At 44.8% G+C, this 17,956-nt stretch overlaps 1 protein-coding gene across 1 annotated transcript in view; it reads left to right on the forward strand.

The window, feature by feature from the left end:
* Positions 1-8,053: 8,053 nt before the first annotated feature.
* Positions 8,054-17,956, forward strand: part of LOC308158092 (mediator of RNA polymerase II transcription subunit 13-like) — a gene marked incomplete at its 3' end in the record, with an annotated part of 39,042 nt that continues 29,139 nt past the window's right edge. The window contains exons 1-4 of the mRNA XM_080531687.1: positions 8,054-8,150; positions 9,205-9,439; positions 11,437-11,605; positions 17,126-17,271. Of these exons, the coding sequence (XP_080387813.1) occupies positions 8,085-8,150; positions 9,205-9,439; positions 11,437-11,605; positions 17,126-17,271 (616 nt within the window). The 5' untranslated portion in view covers positions 8,054-8,084. The remainder of the gene's footprint in view (positions 8,151-9,204; positions 9,440-11,436; positions 11,606-17,125; positions 17,272-17,956) is intronic.

Below are 17,956 nucleotides of genomic sequence, written 5' to 3' on the forward strand. Positions count from 1 at the left end.
GGACAAGCCTTATAAGCATCTGTGAAACCAGCCCAAGGTCTTCTAGTTGTCATTGGTGGCCATCACTGATCTATAAGTTGATGAACGCTCCTGTGTAGGCTACATATGAAAACTTCTAAAAGTAATCGGAATAGCTACTGAGTATTCTACCAACCCTATTGATGGCCATACGTCCTTTACTGTTTTATTAGTTATAATATACCTGTAAGCCAAAAATGTGAGAAGTGACATTGCAGGCTACTGTCTAGCCTACACTGTGGGCCGGTTTCACAGACAAGGTTTGAGCCTAGTCCAGGATTAAATCACATTTACAATGGAAATAGATTGAGGATGCTTTTTAGTCAAGGGTTAGTCTTAATCTGCGTCCATGACACCAGCCCTGTGTCTTCTAGTTCTTATTTGGCAGTGAAATACAGCAAAAGTCTTCTGTGCAGTGTGCTTATAATTCTGTTAAGCAAGTAAAATGCAGATTTTTATGTATTAGAAGATAGATTTTCTATGTACTTGAGCTATTTGTGTTACTAGTGTGTTGCTAAATGGTGAGGCCGCCCAGTGAATTTAAAGACACTTTTTACAGTGAGTAGTAGACTGGATGTTTCTGAGGAGCCTACTCAGGGTCACCACTGACTTATTTTAATTTAAGATGAAGCACAACTACAATAGGCACCATTAGACTATTATTAGACCACCATTAGTGCTAGTGCTATCCTTTTACAGCGCTCCCCCCCCCCCCCCCCCATTAGTATAATCATGAAGGAACAATGATGCGTGTTGTTGTTGCTAGGCTACACCAACAGGTGATCAAATTCAGCACCTAAAATTTGAATTCAGAGGCAACTTTAGAGAGAGTTTGGCCCCTGTTTACACATGAGAGACTGAATGGACCTTCCTGACCATAATCTCATTGACAGCCCTAACCTTAACCAAATCCTTAACCCTAAATTTGACCTTTAACCAAATGTTAAGCAATTGTTCTGGTCAGTCGTGTCCCTTTACACTGTGGAGGCCAAGTTAATGCTTCTGAGGCTCTGGTTGAATTGAAGTGGAAAAACAACTTTACTTCAGATTAATGACGCATTGGAGAGGTAACATCCAAAGTAAAGTGGGCAGGACTTACTCCGAACCCGTCTTACTCATTGCTTAACTCTTGCTTAAACAAGTTTAATGTAGTGCACTTTTATTTTGAAGAAATCATAATTTACATACATTGACATTGACCGGAAAAAGGTGGGTGGAGTCCCACTATTGCCGCTCAGAGAACACAGATGTGACACTCACCATTATACCAGGGATGTTCTATTTTCAAAAGAGACACTCGCCATTATACCCACTGATGTAGTGGAGGGTAAAAAAAGGCTTCTAGAAAATGTTAGCTCATTGGGTGGTGTGTTGCATCCCACATCACTGCAAATGCAACTAGTTGCTGGTGCTTTTCAGTATGCAAGGTTGTATAGTATACTTTGAACATGTATTCAGAACACACTGAATAATCAAATCATTTGCAGAAAGTAGCTACAGAGAGGTGGAAACCTGTTTGAAACCTGTTTGAAATGAGAGCCCTGAAGCATGGAAATTCCTCTTCATTCCCACCTAAAGACGTTCAGTCAGACTCCGGCCTCTTTACAGAAAAATATGAAATAAGTAAAGCCTTTAATCAACATTTTATCTCAGCTGACTTTTTATTTGAGAGAAATGGTGGTTTGGCGGACCCAGACAGTGGACTACGCTCCCATCTCCCAGGTGGCTGATGGGAAATCAGTCAGCTACTAGCGAATCTTTGTTATAATTTCAAACATTTTCTACTTGTAATGTACTAGATGCCCTGTTTAAAATAAAATTAAAATAAATCAATTGGGGCTGATCAGCTTTTTGACTGCAGTCATTGACACATAATCTGGCTGCCCACCTGACAGCCCTGTGCTCCCCCTGTGCTCCATAAAGGTGTTGACCCCTCCGACCTAGATAACTACCGTTGGCCCTGGTCAACTCCCAGCTAGGAACCTTTTTATCTTCTCATTCTATTTTAAATGTGCACTAATATGTCTTTAGACCTGGTCATAGGTCAGTCTCAGCGGCTACAGTTAAAGTCTTAAATTCTGTGTTAAATTGGCTAGATCCCCCCAAAAAACATTGAGCTGCCTCATCTCTCCAAGGCATTTTGATACAGTCAACCATTACCTTCTCATTCAGAGGTTAAGATAATTGTCAGAGTAAAGATATGAGTCAATGACGTTGAATCAATGACACGCAATGTCTCACGGGATCTGTTACACTGACCCCCCTATGACCTCCACCTCCATAGACAGACCCATCCAGGTCACAGCACTGTTGCAACCATAGCCAGACACAGTCATAATGTCGTCTCCAAATTGAACCCATCTCAGTTGTAATGACATAATGGGTTTGGGAGAAGCTGTAGTAGTGATAGCATGAGGTTGATTGAAAGAGCTGCTAATGTCATCAACCTTCTTTACAAAGTAGGTGACAAAGTAATGTAGAGAGGGAGGAGGAAGAGGGGAGGGGAAGGTTGGTTGAGGAGTGAGAAGAAATGTGGGAAACAGTTTCTTTGGCTCAGAGGCAGAAGATTGAGTTTGAGAACTGTAGAAAGAAGCCTTAGCAGCAGACACAGAGGAGGAGAAATCAAGCAGGAGAGAGTGATAAGAGGTTAGGTCATCTTCCTCCCTTTCCTCTCAGCTGCAGGAAGCCCTATCAGGGATTCAGATAGCCACATTGCGGGCGGAGAGGATAACGCTGGCCTTTGTGGTGAGTGGACATACTGTAGATAGTCAAAATATGAGAAGAAAGTGGACAGGAGGATGAAGGAGGCGGCATCAGTAGACAGAAGGGAGAATGATTCAGTGGAGGGTAGGGAGGATAGAACAGAGGGAGAGAGAGAGGTGGGAGAGAGCAGCTTGCGGCGGGTAGTAACAGTATGGGTTTGGGAGTTTGAGTGGGAGGGGATTGATTTGAGGGGAAGGGAGAAGGATACAAAGTAATGGTCAGAAACCGGGTTGAACATGGTTACTGGTTGAACATGGTTACTGACTTCCTACAATGACAGCTAAAATAACTCAGGTGATGGAGGTGAAGCCCCTCCCACCTACCAGCAGCCCTACAGATAGTAATTAGCCCCCAAGCTACCAATCAAGAGCTTCAAACACAGCCGGATGGCCAATCAAAGCTCAGAAATTACCGAGACACAAGCCAGAAACTGACATACTAACCAATTCAACTCATTCAACCAGAAATTGTCAAAGTAACTAACAAATCACACCGTAAACTACACCGTATGCAGGATTGCACCCTCTTTTCCCTGTAATGGGAATTGAGATGACAATTCAGAATAGTGTCTCCTCCTCTCTCCCACCCTGTTATCAATGCAAACTACATCTAACTGAAACAATGAATCAATAATTTCATGTTAATGTCAATCATTTACATGTTTTTATCCAGCAAATGTTTAGTTACATGACCTTGAAACTAGCAAAGGAACTGTGTAGTTGAAATGCAGAAATTATTTTGTTTGGAAATGTCCACAAAAACATGAACGTGGAAATGAGCCAGCCAGTGGAGAGAGTAAGTAAGTAAGTGGAGTAAAACAGGACGTTTACTGGGAAAAATCATCTGAATACACCTTACTAATTTGCACACAAAGGCTTCTGTTGCTTAGGTATGGTTCCAGCACTGAGAAATGCTTGGCAGTTCAGTAGGTAGCCAATAGGCCACACACATGCAATTCACAGGTTACATGACCACAGCAAGACCCACAGAAATGCCACAAACATTTTGGAAAAGCAAATGTGACAGGGTCTGGTGAAAAAGTCCTCAAGTAGGACAAGGTCCTTTTTCCGTTTTTTTCCAGATTATGAAAGTGCACATAGTAAGTTTTCAAATGATGTGTCACAAATTGAAAATAGTTGAAGAAGTTATGCTTATTTGAATGTTGGTACAACATCAAACTAAATACCTGAATTAAATTAATTCAGGCAATAGGGCAGGGTTTTGGCAGGAGCACGCACTGTCACAGATTGCCAATGTCACACCCTCCACTTCCACCTGTGCCAGTGCCTCCCTCTCTCCTGCCTGTCTTTGTCTATCTGTTGTGTGTGGGTGTGGCCAGGCTCCGGTTCCCCGTCAATCATCATCTCCACCTGCTTGTTCTGCTGACCTGTTGGTCATCTTCTCATCACCACGCTATATTTAAACATCAGCTTCCCATCCACTCATCGCCAGATTTGGTACCCATGTTGATTCTATCGTTCTAGTGTCTTACTCATAGTGTCTCATCATTATCTCTTATACTCCAGGACCTCAACCCGGTTATCCGCCTGCCAGCCTGCCTGCCTGCCCTACCTGTCTGCCTGCCTGCCCTGTCTGCCTGCCTGCCCTACCTGTTTGCCATTCTGCCCTGCTTTTCTCCTTTCCCTGCTATTCCCCCACATACCTTATTATATGTGTCCTGACTCTGTGTTCTGCGCCTGGGTTCATTAGCTCTGACTGTAACATCATCATTGATGATTCAGGATGTTTTTTTTGTGACATTCTCAAGGGGGAACAGCCACATATTGCACCTTTAATTCAAATACAAACATAATTCTACTCAGCCAAAGACACAGATGACTCTAAAGCCCAATGCACACGGTGTGCGATTTTGTCGCACGGCAACATTCTCTCCAACAACTCTCCACGCCACTCTATCCCACCTGGAGAGGGGAAACAGCTACGCGAGACTGCTCTTCGTGGACTTCAGCTCCGCCTTTAACACAATCCTTCCAGACAGGCTAGTGACCAAACTACTAGACCTGGGTCTATCACACTCTATATGTGCGTGGATCAAGGACTTCCTGACCGACCGCCCCCAGAGGGTGCGGGTGGGCCCCCACACCTCCACAGCCCTCAGCCTCAGCACTGGGTCACCCCAGGGCTGCGTGCTAAGCCCCATCCTCTACAACCTCTACACCCACGACTTCACCCCCATCCACCCCAGCAACTACATCGTAAAGTTTGCAGACGACACCACCGTGGTGGGATGTATCTCGGGGGGGGACGAGGCGGCGTACAGGGATGAGGTAGAGCAATTGAGCAAGCTGTGCAAGGTTAACAACCTGCTGCTAAACAAGTCAAAGACCCAGGAATTCATCGTAGACTTCAGGAGGAAAAAGTCCGAGATCCAGCCCCTGCTCATCGACGGAGAGAGCGTGGAGATAGTCTCAACCCTCCGATTCCTGGGACACAACATGCGGGATGACCTGGCCTGGAAGGACAACACTAAAGGCACCATCAAGAGGGCACAACAGCGGCTATACACCCTGAGATGCCTCAGGAAACAACACAACAAGAAGGAGATACTGGTGGCCTTCTACCACGGCGCAGTGGAGAGCATCCTCACCTTCGGCATCTCCAACTGGTTCCACAGCTGCACAACAGCGGAGAGAAACGAGCTACAGAGAGTCGTGAGAACAGCACAGAAGATCACCCGCGCCCCCCTCCCCTCTCTGGAGGAGCTGTACAACACACGCTGTCTCAGGAGGGCCTCCAAGATCTCCAAGGACCCGACCCACCCTGGGCACGTACACTTTGTCAAGCTGCCCTCGAACAGGAGGTACAGGACCCCGGCCGCTAAGACAAACAGACTGAAGGACTGCTTCTACCACAGGGCCGTCAAGGCCCTGAACACAGAAAAGGCCCAAGTTCCGGGCCCAGTACAGTCCGGACGGATTGTATGGCAGCTAGTGCTGAGGCACAAACATGTACATTTTCAAGCCTGCAAACTGTGACACTTTAAAATAATGTGAAAAAAATACTTTTTGTGCAATATGACAACCCTAGTTGACTATCTGTGCAGTATAGTACAGTGGATTGTGTACATAGCCTTTATTGATGTAAACCAGCTCCTTACCTTCTTGTGATTTTATGCATCTATGCTTTTTCTAAAATGTGTTTTCTTTTTCCTTTCCTAACACCAGGGGAGCCACCCCTCCTAAATTTCGTTGTTTGGTACCTGTACTGTAGCAATGACAAATAAAGTCCATTCCATTCCATTCCATTCCAACATTCGATTCTCCATTCCACCAACCGAAGTGAGTGGTGGATCGAATGTTGTCCTGCGTCAATATCGCATCGCGCGTCAATGCACACGGCGTGCGATATTGTCGCAGGACAACAAAGCTACAGTACAAAGCTAAATGTACATTCCATGCATTACAATGAGCCTGTCCTCCCATTTCTACCTTCACCCTCCACTGTGATATAGCCAATAATTCCTGAATAATATTCATTTATAAATGCCTCATGAGCTTAGTTCTGTTTTACCTAATCAGAACCCAAAATATAAGCTTGTTTACTACATTCATCATTTATTCAATTCAATTCAATTCAATTCAACTTTATTCGCCATGTGCAGTGCACTAGGAACATGACTTGGTATTCTACCATGCTAAACAAGCTACAGTACATGCAACGACAATACAACAAAACTCAAGACAAAATATACAGTACCAATATGAGTGAATATTATGAATAAATATACTGTACAACTAAGTGCAAGAACATGTAAAGTGCAAGGTGCAATGATCAGGAGTTATTGAGAAGGGCTATGGCTTTGGGGAAGAAACTGTTCAAGTGGCGTGATGTTTTTGACCTGGTGGCCCTGTACCGCTGACCAGAAGGGAGTTATCCAGCCCCATTCCAGCTGTTTCGTAAAAAAAAAGTGGCGGGGTGATCACTTTGTTGTTGTTGTTTGAAACCCAGATTGACCCTTATATGTCCAATTTGGGGACTTGATAAAGAGGTGCTTTTAAAATAGGCACATGCATGATGTTACCTTCAAACGATAGGGGAGGTGGCATTATGTACACATTATAACAGAGTGTGTAGTAGAGCTGAGAATGTCTATCTCTCTAATATTTATTTAGCCAGTTACTGTATCACTGAGTGGGGCAGGTCAGACAACATGACTGAGGCATGAAATATGCCTAATCCTAAAGATTTGATTGGTTTGTTGAGTAAACTGAGATAGGAGCCCACAAGCCATCAGTTACAGTGTGAACCCGCCCCCCATTACCACAGACCGACCAATGGGAGTAGGGAGGCAGAGTGTGACACCGCCCCCTCATTACCACAGACTGACCAATGGGAGTAGGGAGACAGAGTTGACCAATGGGAGGAGGGAGGCATAGTTGACCAATGGGAGGAGGGAGGCAGAGTTGACCAATGGGAGCAGGGAGGCAGAGCTTACCAATGGGAGTAGGGAGGCAGATTTGCCCAATGGGAGTAGGGAGGCAGAGTTGACCAATGGGAGCAGGGAGGCAGAGTTGTCCTCCTGGCCGCCATTAAAGAATCCAATCCATGATTTCAAATGGAAACCTGCAGGACTCGAGAAGTCAGTTAGCCATCGAAAATGCTTACCTTAGCTGGAAATATACATTATGATTTCTGTCTTTTATTGATTTTAGTAAAAGTTTTTATAGTTTTATAGAATTTCGGCGACTATAGTCAATAGAAGGGGGGGCGGGTGTAGATAACTGTTTAATCTAGTTTTGGACATGTTAGTTTGGTAGCATGTTAGCTAGCTAGCTGAGATCATTCAGGGGGAGGGGAGAGGTCCTTTGCTCTGAAACTGTTATAGATTAGATCATTTGTGTGGTAAGGTTTTTGATCTATTTAAATAATATAGATGAATATTAGGCTTGTTTTGCTATTAGCTTGTTCATATTTTACTGTTGGCTGAACCACGTAGCTACAGAAAGACAATAGATTAGTGTGGCTGATGAACTAGTTCGCTAGTTTGTTAGCTAGCTAACATTAGCAGGCTACATCAGTGTCCAGACAGACAGTAGTGGAGGCTGGGTTGCTCTGCTAGCTAGCCTGTAAACTCTGGCTGGCTGGGAGCTAGGTAGCCAGGCTAGCCTTCAGTCGTATAAAGAACTTGCTAGCTTGCACATTACTTTTATGCTGCGGGTAGCTCACGGTAGCTAGACAGACCGTTGCCACAACAAAATAGCAGAAATCAAAAGGGAGCTAAATATCTCTCTTTTTGGGGGAAACTGAGACAATGGACTGTCCAGGCACGCTGCTGTGAGAGGATGAGTTCATGTTTCGTACCGAACGGGGCCAGTTTGGAGGACTGCCACTCCAACCTGTTCTGCCTGGTAAGATGTTCAGATGTCCAGCTTCACTGTTAGCATGCTAGTCAGCTAGTTCACACCAGAGAGGCCAGAAAGCCATTTTGGCCCCAGACAGACAGCAGGCTTACAGCTGACTGCAGTAGGCGTCAGGCCTGCTATAGATTGCAAATGAGCTCCTACTTAACATGAACAAATGTTGTAAGATTCCTAGGAAGTTAACGGCGTAGATACTTAGCTACCTATTCAGATTCGTCATTTAAACACAGTTAAACTGTTGTTTTAATACTTGGCCGGCAACATAAGCTCGGTCAGCTATCTCCATTTGCTACTGTGTTAGCATAACTAAGTTATTACTCATGTCATTGTGGGGATTGTTTGTGATTCATCGGCTCCTCTGAATCATGCATTCGAATGAAATGGCCACTAACTATTTACTTGCCCGGGAGTCCTACTAGCGGCTCAGACGGTTGTTTACAACTTTGGTGATGAACTGTAGCTGCTGCATGGCCTGAACTTTTTCGGTCAGGGATATCATACGAGTCAGTCTGTATGGGCTTTGATCCTGTGAGGAGTTACTACTCAGCCTTTCAGTTAGCGAGCTTCTACACACTTCCTTTTGGGCACTCCCTTATGGGATTTAACTTGTCAACAAGGTGAGAAGTGTCAGGCAGTGTGAAGGCAAGACCAGTTTAATTGGGAGTGGTACTGTTTTGTTTTCACTACTACATTTTCTTTTCGTGCTCTGGTGGTAATACTTTTTTTAAGTCACATTTAACATTTTGGGGGGAGATGCATACATGGCTTTCAAAAGTTATTGATCATAGTAGCGTACGTGCTTCCACGGAGTAAAACTGAAATCAATCGATGCAGCTCATGCATGTTATGGCTATCACGATTGCTCCTCCTCCTCCTCCTCCTCCTCCTTGACTCTTGCACTGTATTGTGTTCACTCATCTCTCACACCGCTAGATAGATAGGTAGATAGATGGGTACTTTATTGATCCCAGAGAGGAAATTCAGTGGGGGGGGAAAACAACCCTGCAGGACTAACCCATACCTCTCTCCCTCTGTCTCATAGGCTGACCTGACTGGAATAAAATGGCGGCGTTTTGTGTGGCAGGGACCCACCTCGTCGCCCATCGTGTTCCCTGTCACCGAGGAGGACCCCATCCTGTGCAGCTTCAGCCGCTGTCTGGCTGCGGACGTGCTGAGTGTGTGGAGGCGGCATCACACCCCAGGCCGGCGGGAGCTCTGGCTCTTCTGGTGGGGAGACGACCCCAGCTTCGCCGAGCTGATCCACCACGAGCTCTCAAGTAAGCTTCTTCTTTTTTAAACAGGAAAAAAGTGTTTTGGATCGGGGCAGTCACACTCGTATTTAGTTCTTATTGGACAGAGACAGTTGGTGTTGCCAACTTTCTCACTACCAAAATACGGGAGAAAAGATGGAGTGCCACAGCACAGGACTGGGGGGGTTGCAGGCATTGGAGCATTTACACTATACGTAAGCATGAGAGGGCCTGTGATTGGATGAATATACGGGACACGAGAGGTCTTATCCAGCCCAAAATACGGGACCCTAGAGACCGTCGAGAAAGAGGGGAAAGTAAAGAGGAGAGGATATGTCAGCAGAAACATGGGCTGAATTCTAACCCATGCCGACATGAGCATGTGTACGCTGCAGTCCTTGGCACTAGACTACTGGACCACCCCAGGGGGGTATTCCATCAACGTCGCTAAAGGAAGATCCAGGCAATTTTTTTTTTTTTTTTATATATACCTGGATCTAGTCTCGCGAGACATGTCAGAATAAGCCTGGATTTTCCTTTAGCAACGTTGATGGAATACCCCCCAGGCCACCAGTGAGCTTCTTCTACTGCTAACGTCTGGAAAAGAAAAAGCCTGCATACTTGTCGAATGCTCCCATGTCATTTATGGCATCATATTGGAGAATTGTTGAGAAGACCTGTTAGAAGAAAACTTTGCAGTGAACTATGAATGCTTTTGTTTCTGTTTAGTTTTTAAGTTTGTGCCCAAGCACCTGCAAATAAGTTGCATGTGCGTACATTACTTTTGAACCAATCTCAGAACCTAGAATCTGTCAATTGATATTCTGGCGGCGAAGGAAATAGAAGGTGGGGATGAAAAATTGGCAGCAGGTCTACATCACAATGGTCCTCTTTTGCTCAGTGTTGTTGTTTACAACCTGAATTGCACACCTGTTTACAACCTGAATTGTTTGTGAAAACATACAAAATGAAAACAAAGTTGGCTGATGAGGTTTTCTCTGCCATCATTTCACAGATGAGCAGTGTGCATTCAATTATACATTTTAAAACTATGGAGGCACCCTCTCAACTCTCTATTCGGCGACAGAATCAGTGGCACTTGGTAGAATTCACCGGATGCAACCACTTTCCATCCCCACATTACATTGGGTGGGCAGCCGACAACCTTTGAACTGACTACTACTGGCTTCTGCCAAGAGAGCTTAGCCATAACATAATATTATGTTATGATTATAAACTGACTCTAGCTGTCAGTGCCATGCGAGTGTAGAGACACTCCTTTAGTAGTTAGGAACCGCAACATATTTACAACTGTCCCCAAAATACCCTACCGAACAACTTTTGTCTTGTACTGTAAAACAAGAAATGCAAATCATTCGGAAATTGTTGCAGTTTTCACACTTGTGAAAGTGAAGGAAATTGTATCTTTTGGTCTGCGTGGCAGGCAGTGGGTTTTGAGTCCTTAGTGTGCCCTGTTGTTGGGGAGAAGATTTGTACATCATACTGGTCAGCTGAACACATAAATCATCAAATATCCCATCTGCTTTTTCATTCGGGTGGCAGCTCCTGTTACAGTACTCAGCTGCTGTTGACAGAGGGGCCTTGTGGTGGCCATATCCTTGTAGGCCCACCACTATCAAAACAAAGCAAACTGTTGCTTTTATATCTTCCCACTAACCAACATAAAATCCCTCTTTGTATCCACACACCACCTTGCAATAACAGTAAACATGAAATTAAATTGCTTTTCAGACTACCCTAGCATAGATGACTTTTTCTTGCTATGACTGATGGATGGATGATTCACTTACTTAGACAAATGTATTTGTTGTAAGTCATTTTGAATAAAAGGCGTCTGCTAAATGTATATTCATATGAGGTCGGATACTAGTCAAGATACATCTTATGAAGTACCTCAACTCAATGCAGTAGACAATATTACCCCTGACTGACTTTGTTATTATTTTGGGATGTACCATCAGTGTCTCAGTCTCTCTGTCTCTCTCTCTCTCTCTCTGGCCCAGGCGAAGAAGACGGGGAATGGGAGAGCGGCCTGTCATACGAGTGTCGCACGCTCCTGTTCAAAGCCGTCCACAACCTCCTGGAGCGCTGCCTCATGAACCGCGGCTTTGTCCGCATCGCCAAATGGTTTGTCAAGCCCTACGAGAAGGACGAGAAGCCCATCAACAAAAGGTACGTGTGACACCCGGCGTTTTTTTTTTACCACATCCATCAGGATCAGCAGCAGCAGCGCGGTCAAGTCACCGTTCACTGAAAAAGTCCAGTGTCGCCTAGTTTTCAGGTCTCGGGTTGATCCCAGTTATTTTCCCTTCTTCATCAATACCATAAACGAGGAAACTGGGAAATGGCGGCCCATTCATATTGAACTGGACTGGTATGTCTGCTGAGCGTGGATAAATGCTTTGTCACTAAAGAACAGTAGTAGTCGGGGCTGGCCCGGACCAACCTGGCATTTCGCCCAGTCAAAGTTTTCTCAGTGGATAATGCTCGTCTAGACCCTACTCTTGCAATTAAGCTTTTTAGGCCACTCTGGACGATGTATAGCAGCCAAAATCCAATATTGCTGCCGTAATATCGTTGAATTTGTCTCATCTACAAAAAAACTAAAACAAAAAAATGTTTAGATATGTGTTATGTATTCAGAGTTGTGTATCTGTACTGGTTATATGGATGGAATAATTAGCGTTAATACCTCTGTCTGAATACAAATTGCCTTTGTTTTTAAGACAGGGTTCTCATGTCCTGAAACATTTGCTATACTGTTCTTGTGACCATTTGGAGTAGATCTTATTAAAGTAAAACGGTATTTTCGATTGATTGTTCATAAAAACATCACCACAAGTATTGGGAGAGAATATGTGTGTGCTATTGCTGGGAGTGTTGCCACTAAGCCCTGACGTTTCCACGACTGTTGATAAGTAAATATGTCTATTGATATGGCCGTAATCTTGTTGAGACTGCTAAAGATTAGGAGCACCAGGGGAAGTGTTTTGCACAAAGTAGCTTCTAAGTAGGTTCTAAGGGGTGGAAAACTGTTTGAAATCAGTGACATCTCGCTGCATGGCAAACCAATGAAATACCTAGCTTGGGTGGAGCAAAAAAAAAGAACAAACATTCTTCCTTCTTCTAGCATTAGGACTGCCAATGGCCCCTGGCCCTAGCACAGATGATTTTTTTTTGGTATGCCTGATGGATAGATGATTCACTTACTTAGACAAATGTATTTCTTGTAACTCGCTTTGGAGAAAGATGCCAAAAATGTAATTAAATGAAACAAAATTAAATGTTCTTAATTCAACGTTGGCAGCCAGGATAGGCAACAACTCTGTGAAGTAGTCTCACCCGGTTGGAGAAGAGGACGCGAAGAACAACAAACAAACCCAGAAGGTTCCCAAAAGTGTGGTCAGGATACAATGTGGGGGGTCCCCTGTTTTAAAACGGGGATCCCTGGAGAAAATCAAACTAACCTCTATGATTTGATAAACAATACACTAAGACAGCTTTTTTATTTCGTATGAAGACAAACAATGTCTGTGTTGCACCTGTATCCTATATTGCAGTGTTTTGGGGGTTTGAATCCAACCAAGGCTTTTAGAATCCTCTTGGACATCATTATTAAGTGTTGGGAGAGTCCACACTGAAATTGTTGGGGTCTCTGAAAATTATTGATGTAAAAAAAAAAAAAAAGGGCAACCCCTGATCTACGGGCATGTGGCGGAGTGTTCTTGGAATGCAACGTCCAATGAAGTTGCAAGTTTGTTCTCACAGCGCTCAATCCAACCAGATTCACTAATCTAGAATCCTAGGGAGGTTTGGGTGTGTGATTTGGAGCCGAGGTATCGCTATTCGAGACTAATCTGGCTACATTAAACAAGGCCTGCAGTAATACTGTCATAACTATGAGTTACTACACCTTGAGTTGCTGCTTTTAAAAAAGGTTTGATCTAATTTGATCGAATAAGAGTATTTGTCACAGATATAGAAGCCCGAAAGGCTTTTCAATTCAACCGTTCAATGGATCGGTTCTCTAGACCTGGTGGGCTGTGTTTATTGAATCAATGAAATTACTGAATGTAATTCCTTTATATAGGCCTAGATCTTACATCTTAGTCGCTTAGCAGACGCTTTTACCCAAAGCGACTTACAATAAGTAGCCTACATTTGTTTACAGTAAATTAATCATACATTAGGTGATTAAAACGCTATTTAGTGGTCTTATGGCTGCTATATTGGATTTTACATTTACATTTTTGGCATTTAGCAGACTCCTTCATCCAAAGCGACTTACAACAAATACATTTGACTAAGTAAGTGAATCATCTCCACCAGTCATAGCAGGGGGAAAAAAGAAAGAAGAAAAAGTAATCTATTTTAGGGGGCAAAGTCCAGCGTGGCCCAAAAGCTTCATTGCAAGAGTGGGGACTAGACAAGCACCATCATGTCTGACAACTTTTGACTGGGGAACATGACAGTTTTGACCTGGTGTTACCCCGTCTCTAGATAGCGGAAATGCAAAATGAAAGCTGTCTGTGATGTGTGTTGGTAGCCAATGAGACGAGACCGCTTTTTCTTGGTTAAGTGGTTTCCCTCTAAACCAGGCATCTATGCAAAACATCCGCCACAAAAGTATTTGTCTTTGGCATCTGACACATTGCTGTCTGCAGTTTTTTTCTTGAAACCCTGAGGTACATTGGCTAGGCCCATAATTCATCCCTCTAAGGTATTTGGCTTGCTGAAAGCAACAGGTATTGGAGGATATTGGGGGGCTGTTTTCATGGAAGCAGATTAACACTAAGCCCAGACTAAAAAGCATCCCCAATGGAGGTTTTCCATTGCAAGTGTGATTTAATCCTGGACTAAGCCTTGTCTGTGAAACCAGCTCTGCATGTCTTAGCAAATAGACTTTACATAAGTGCAGGTGAATACTGAATATGTACGGCCCTTGTTCCTGGGTAAAGGCACCGTACAGATCATCTGAGAGCCTGTACATTTGACTCCTTTCTTGTAGTTTTTCTTCATAAGAGTCCAAGTCATGCCAAGCAGTATGAAAGCTGCGGTGATTTTTATAACACGTCACACTTTCAGATAATCTGACGAGTCTGCCAGATTATCTGAAAGCCTGTTCATTTGACTCCTTCCTTTTATTTATTTTTTCTTTCTTCATAAGAGTCATGAGTCATGCCAAGCAGTGTCGAAGTCGAGGCGATTTTATAAACACGTCACACAATTATCTGACCGTGTGACGATGTCAGCCATGTTGTTATGAGCCGGTCAGAGAGTAAAGTAAGACACACTGTGTTCATTCCTTCCCCTGGTTGTGCTTCGGGGGGAATGACATCATAGTTGTTCTTTCCTCGGCTCTGGAATGGGTACTGGGGAATCCTGGAAGACCCTGAGGGGCTAATTTGAGCCTCGCCCCCGACAGGCCACAGTAACACAAGCAGTGATGTTTTCAACTTTGGCGTTTGGTGTTAGCCCGTGTCGCTAGGGAGTTACAGGGGCTAGTTTCACAGATGAGGCTTAAACCCTAATCCTAGACTTAAAAAAAAATAAACAAATGTATGTATTGAATGTGTGTGATTCAGTCCAGGACTAGGCTTTATTAAGCCTTGTCGGTGAAACCGGACCATAGAGGTTTCAGAGGCTGTGCAAAAAAAAAAAGGGGCCAGAAGAGAGTAGAACGGAGAGCGGTTGCTGTGTTGCTTGGTCACCTCACGTCACGCCGTCTTTACAGCCGTGTTGGAAAGTGTCAAGAAGACTCTTCAGCTTCCCAATCGGCTTCAAGTGTTCTGGATCAAGACGTTGTCTCTCTCTCTCTCTCTGTCTCTCTCCCTCTCTTTCTCTCTCTCCCTCTCTCTCTCTCTCCCTCTCTTTCTCTCTCTGTCTGTCTATCTCTCTCTCCCCCCCCCTCCCCAAGTGGGCGTTAGTGTCAGCCTCTGAACGGACTGGGAGGGTAGAGGGACTAGGGAGAGGAGTGAAATCATCCCCAGCGGCCTCACTGTCGCCCCGCGCTCGCTCGCTCTGTCTGGTAAACAGGGGCTGTCTTTGGAAAACGCTGAGTCTGCTGCACTGTGGTTAGTTACGCACCGACCATGTCAACAGGAACTATTTTCGTGCTGTTCCCCCCGCTGCTGCTGCTGCTGCTGCTTGGCTGTGCTCTGTGTGGCGGCAGCGGCAGCAGCACGCACCCAGGGAGAGAAAATAATAATTCCCTGTTGTTGTTCACATGTCACGGCTATAATAAACCTGTCTTATTTATAACTCCCATTTTTTACCTATTTTAAGGAAAGGTGACCATAGGGCTATTTTGGACAGTCTCCCCCTCCTCACGCCCTCGGGGTCTCTCTCTCTCTCCCCCTCCCTTTCCCTCTCTCTCTCTCCCCCTCCCTCCTTCTTTCTCCCCCCCGCCCGCCTGCCTGCCCTCCCTCTCTCTCTGTGTGTACTGTTTAAAGACACAGATCGGCCATAGATGAAACCTCACAACAGATATGTCAGGAATGTGTGTCCTCTCGCGTCGCCTCACTCCCTGCCTCGCCACCTCCCTCTCTTTTCCACGAACGCACCTGTACGGTACAATCAGCTCTCTGTGGCCGAAGACATTGGTCTGTTGTCCCCCGAGGAACCAGCTGATAACTCTGTCCTCTTATGATGACCGATGGGATAGATGATTCCCTCTTTTAACTTAAGACAAATGTATGTTTTGTAAGTCGCTTTCGATAAAGGCGTCTGGCCGTCTGGTAAAATGTCAAAAATGTAAATGCGGTTAATGTCGAGGCATCCTGTGTTCTCTGAGGGCTCCCTTCTCTTGATGCAGGCTTGCATGTGACCCGGTATAGCGTCGACCGTGTTGATCTGAAAAGCACTGTGGTTGAAATATGCAGCCTGTTGTGTCATGTCTCTCCCTCGTACGTGCCATCTCGGCCTCCCAACTTTAATACTGTTTGAAGCGCAGCCCAGATTTGTGACCATGGTCTTCATAGGGGGAAAAAAGCGTCTTTTTCTTTCTTTTTTTTTCTTTTTTCCCCCCGGCAAAGCACCACTTCAGCAGTTGTGATTTAAGCTAGGCCTAGTCGTTTCTGAAGGCAAGCAGCTGTGGTCCTCTGGGATCTGTTGGTTAGAGCATTGTGCCAACTCTTAGGTTGTGGGTTTGATTCCCACTGGGACTATATACCCGAAGAAAAGCTTATGCCCACACTGCCATGTAAGTCCCTTTGGATAAAAGCGTCAGCTAAATGGCATTTATAAGCAGGGAAGGGTGCAAGGTGATGCTCACGCATTTATTGTGTCTCTCTCTGTCACACATGAATTAGTCTTCTAAGACAACAGTTTGACCCGTTTGTTTAACCCTTCAGTCGCTACTTTGACAGCCAGGAACTGGTCAGCGCTTCCCAAACTGGTCCAGGTGTTAGGAGAAACTGGTCCAGGTGTTAGGAGAAATGTGTGTTTTTAAGGACCGGTTTCACAGACCAGGCTTGAGCCTAATTCTCGACTAAAAAGCTTTTCAATAGAAATGTTACATTGAAAGTGTGATTCAGTCCAGGTCTGGGCTTATATCCTGTCTGTGAAACAGGCCCCACATGTATTTTTTTCACGATCAGCTTGTGAGTCCTGCTATGACGTTCCAGATCTCCACGTTCCAGAACTCCATGAGTGACCTCGACGTTCTCTGTTTCTGTCTCCGCTACCTTGTAGTGAGCACCTGTCGTGTGCGTTCACCTTCTTCCTGCACGGCGACAGCAACGTGTGCACCAGCGTAGAGATCGCCCAGCACCAGCCTGTCCAGCGGCTGAGCGAGGAACACCTGAGCCTGGCCCAGCAGAACGCCAGCCCCCTGCAAGGTGAGCATCCACCCGCCGTGCCCTTCCCCGCCCCACGCCATGGCCTACACACTGGAATTAGAAAAGGTGAGTGTCCACCCGCCATATCCCTCCCTGTCCTACGCCACGGCCTACACACCGGAATTAGAAAAGGTGAGCGTCCACCCGCCATATCCCTCCCTACCCTACGCCACGGCCTACACACTGGAATTAGAAAGGAAAATGTTATTTTATGGCGGTGTCTCAATGTATTTGTTCCCCTGATGCTAGCAAGCTACTGCCATACACATGCCTACAAAGGTAGATAGATTGATTTAAATTAAGGTGTTACAGCAGCTCACACCACAAACAACAACAATTGAGTGATAATAGAATAAAAAAAGAAATTAGAATAAAATTATTAATTAGTGTTGATCACTAATCGCTGCTGGCTAGCTTGCCAGGTAAAGCACGGTATCTTGTAGCCTAGCAACAAGTCACGTCTTTCGCTTTGCCCAAGGCAAAGATAAGTGCTCATAATCCCTAATATACACAGGGTTCCCGCGCTAGTCTTAAAAAGCCTTAAAGTCTAAAATCCCACAATCCGATTTATAAAGCCTGAAAAAGGTCTTACATTTCAGTTATTCGGTCTAAAAATTAGGTGCTAGGTCTTAAAAATTAGATCCTGCAAGGAAATCAGTCTGACCACATCTATTTACGTGGAAAT

The sequence above is a fragment of the Nansenia antarctica genome (assembly GCF_963989245.1).
Source record: "Nansenia antarctica genome assembly, chromosome: 5".
Classification (NCBI taxonomy): domain Eukaryota; kingdom Metazoa; phylum Chordata; class Actinopteri; order Argentiniformes; family Microstomatidae; genus Nansenia; species Nansenia antarctica.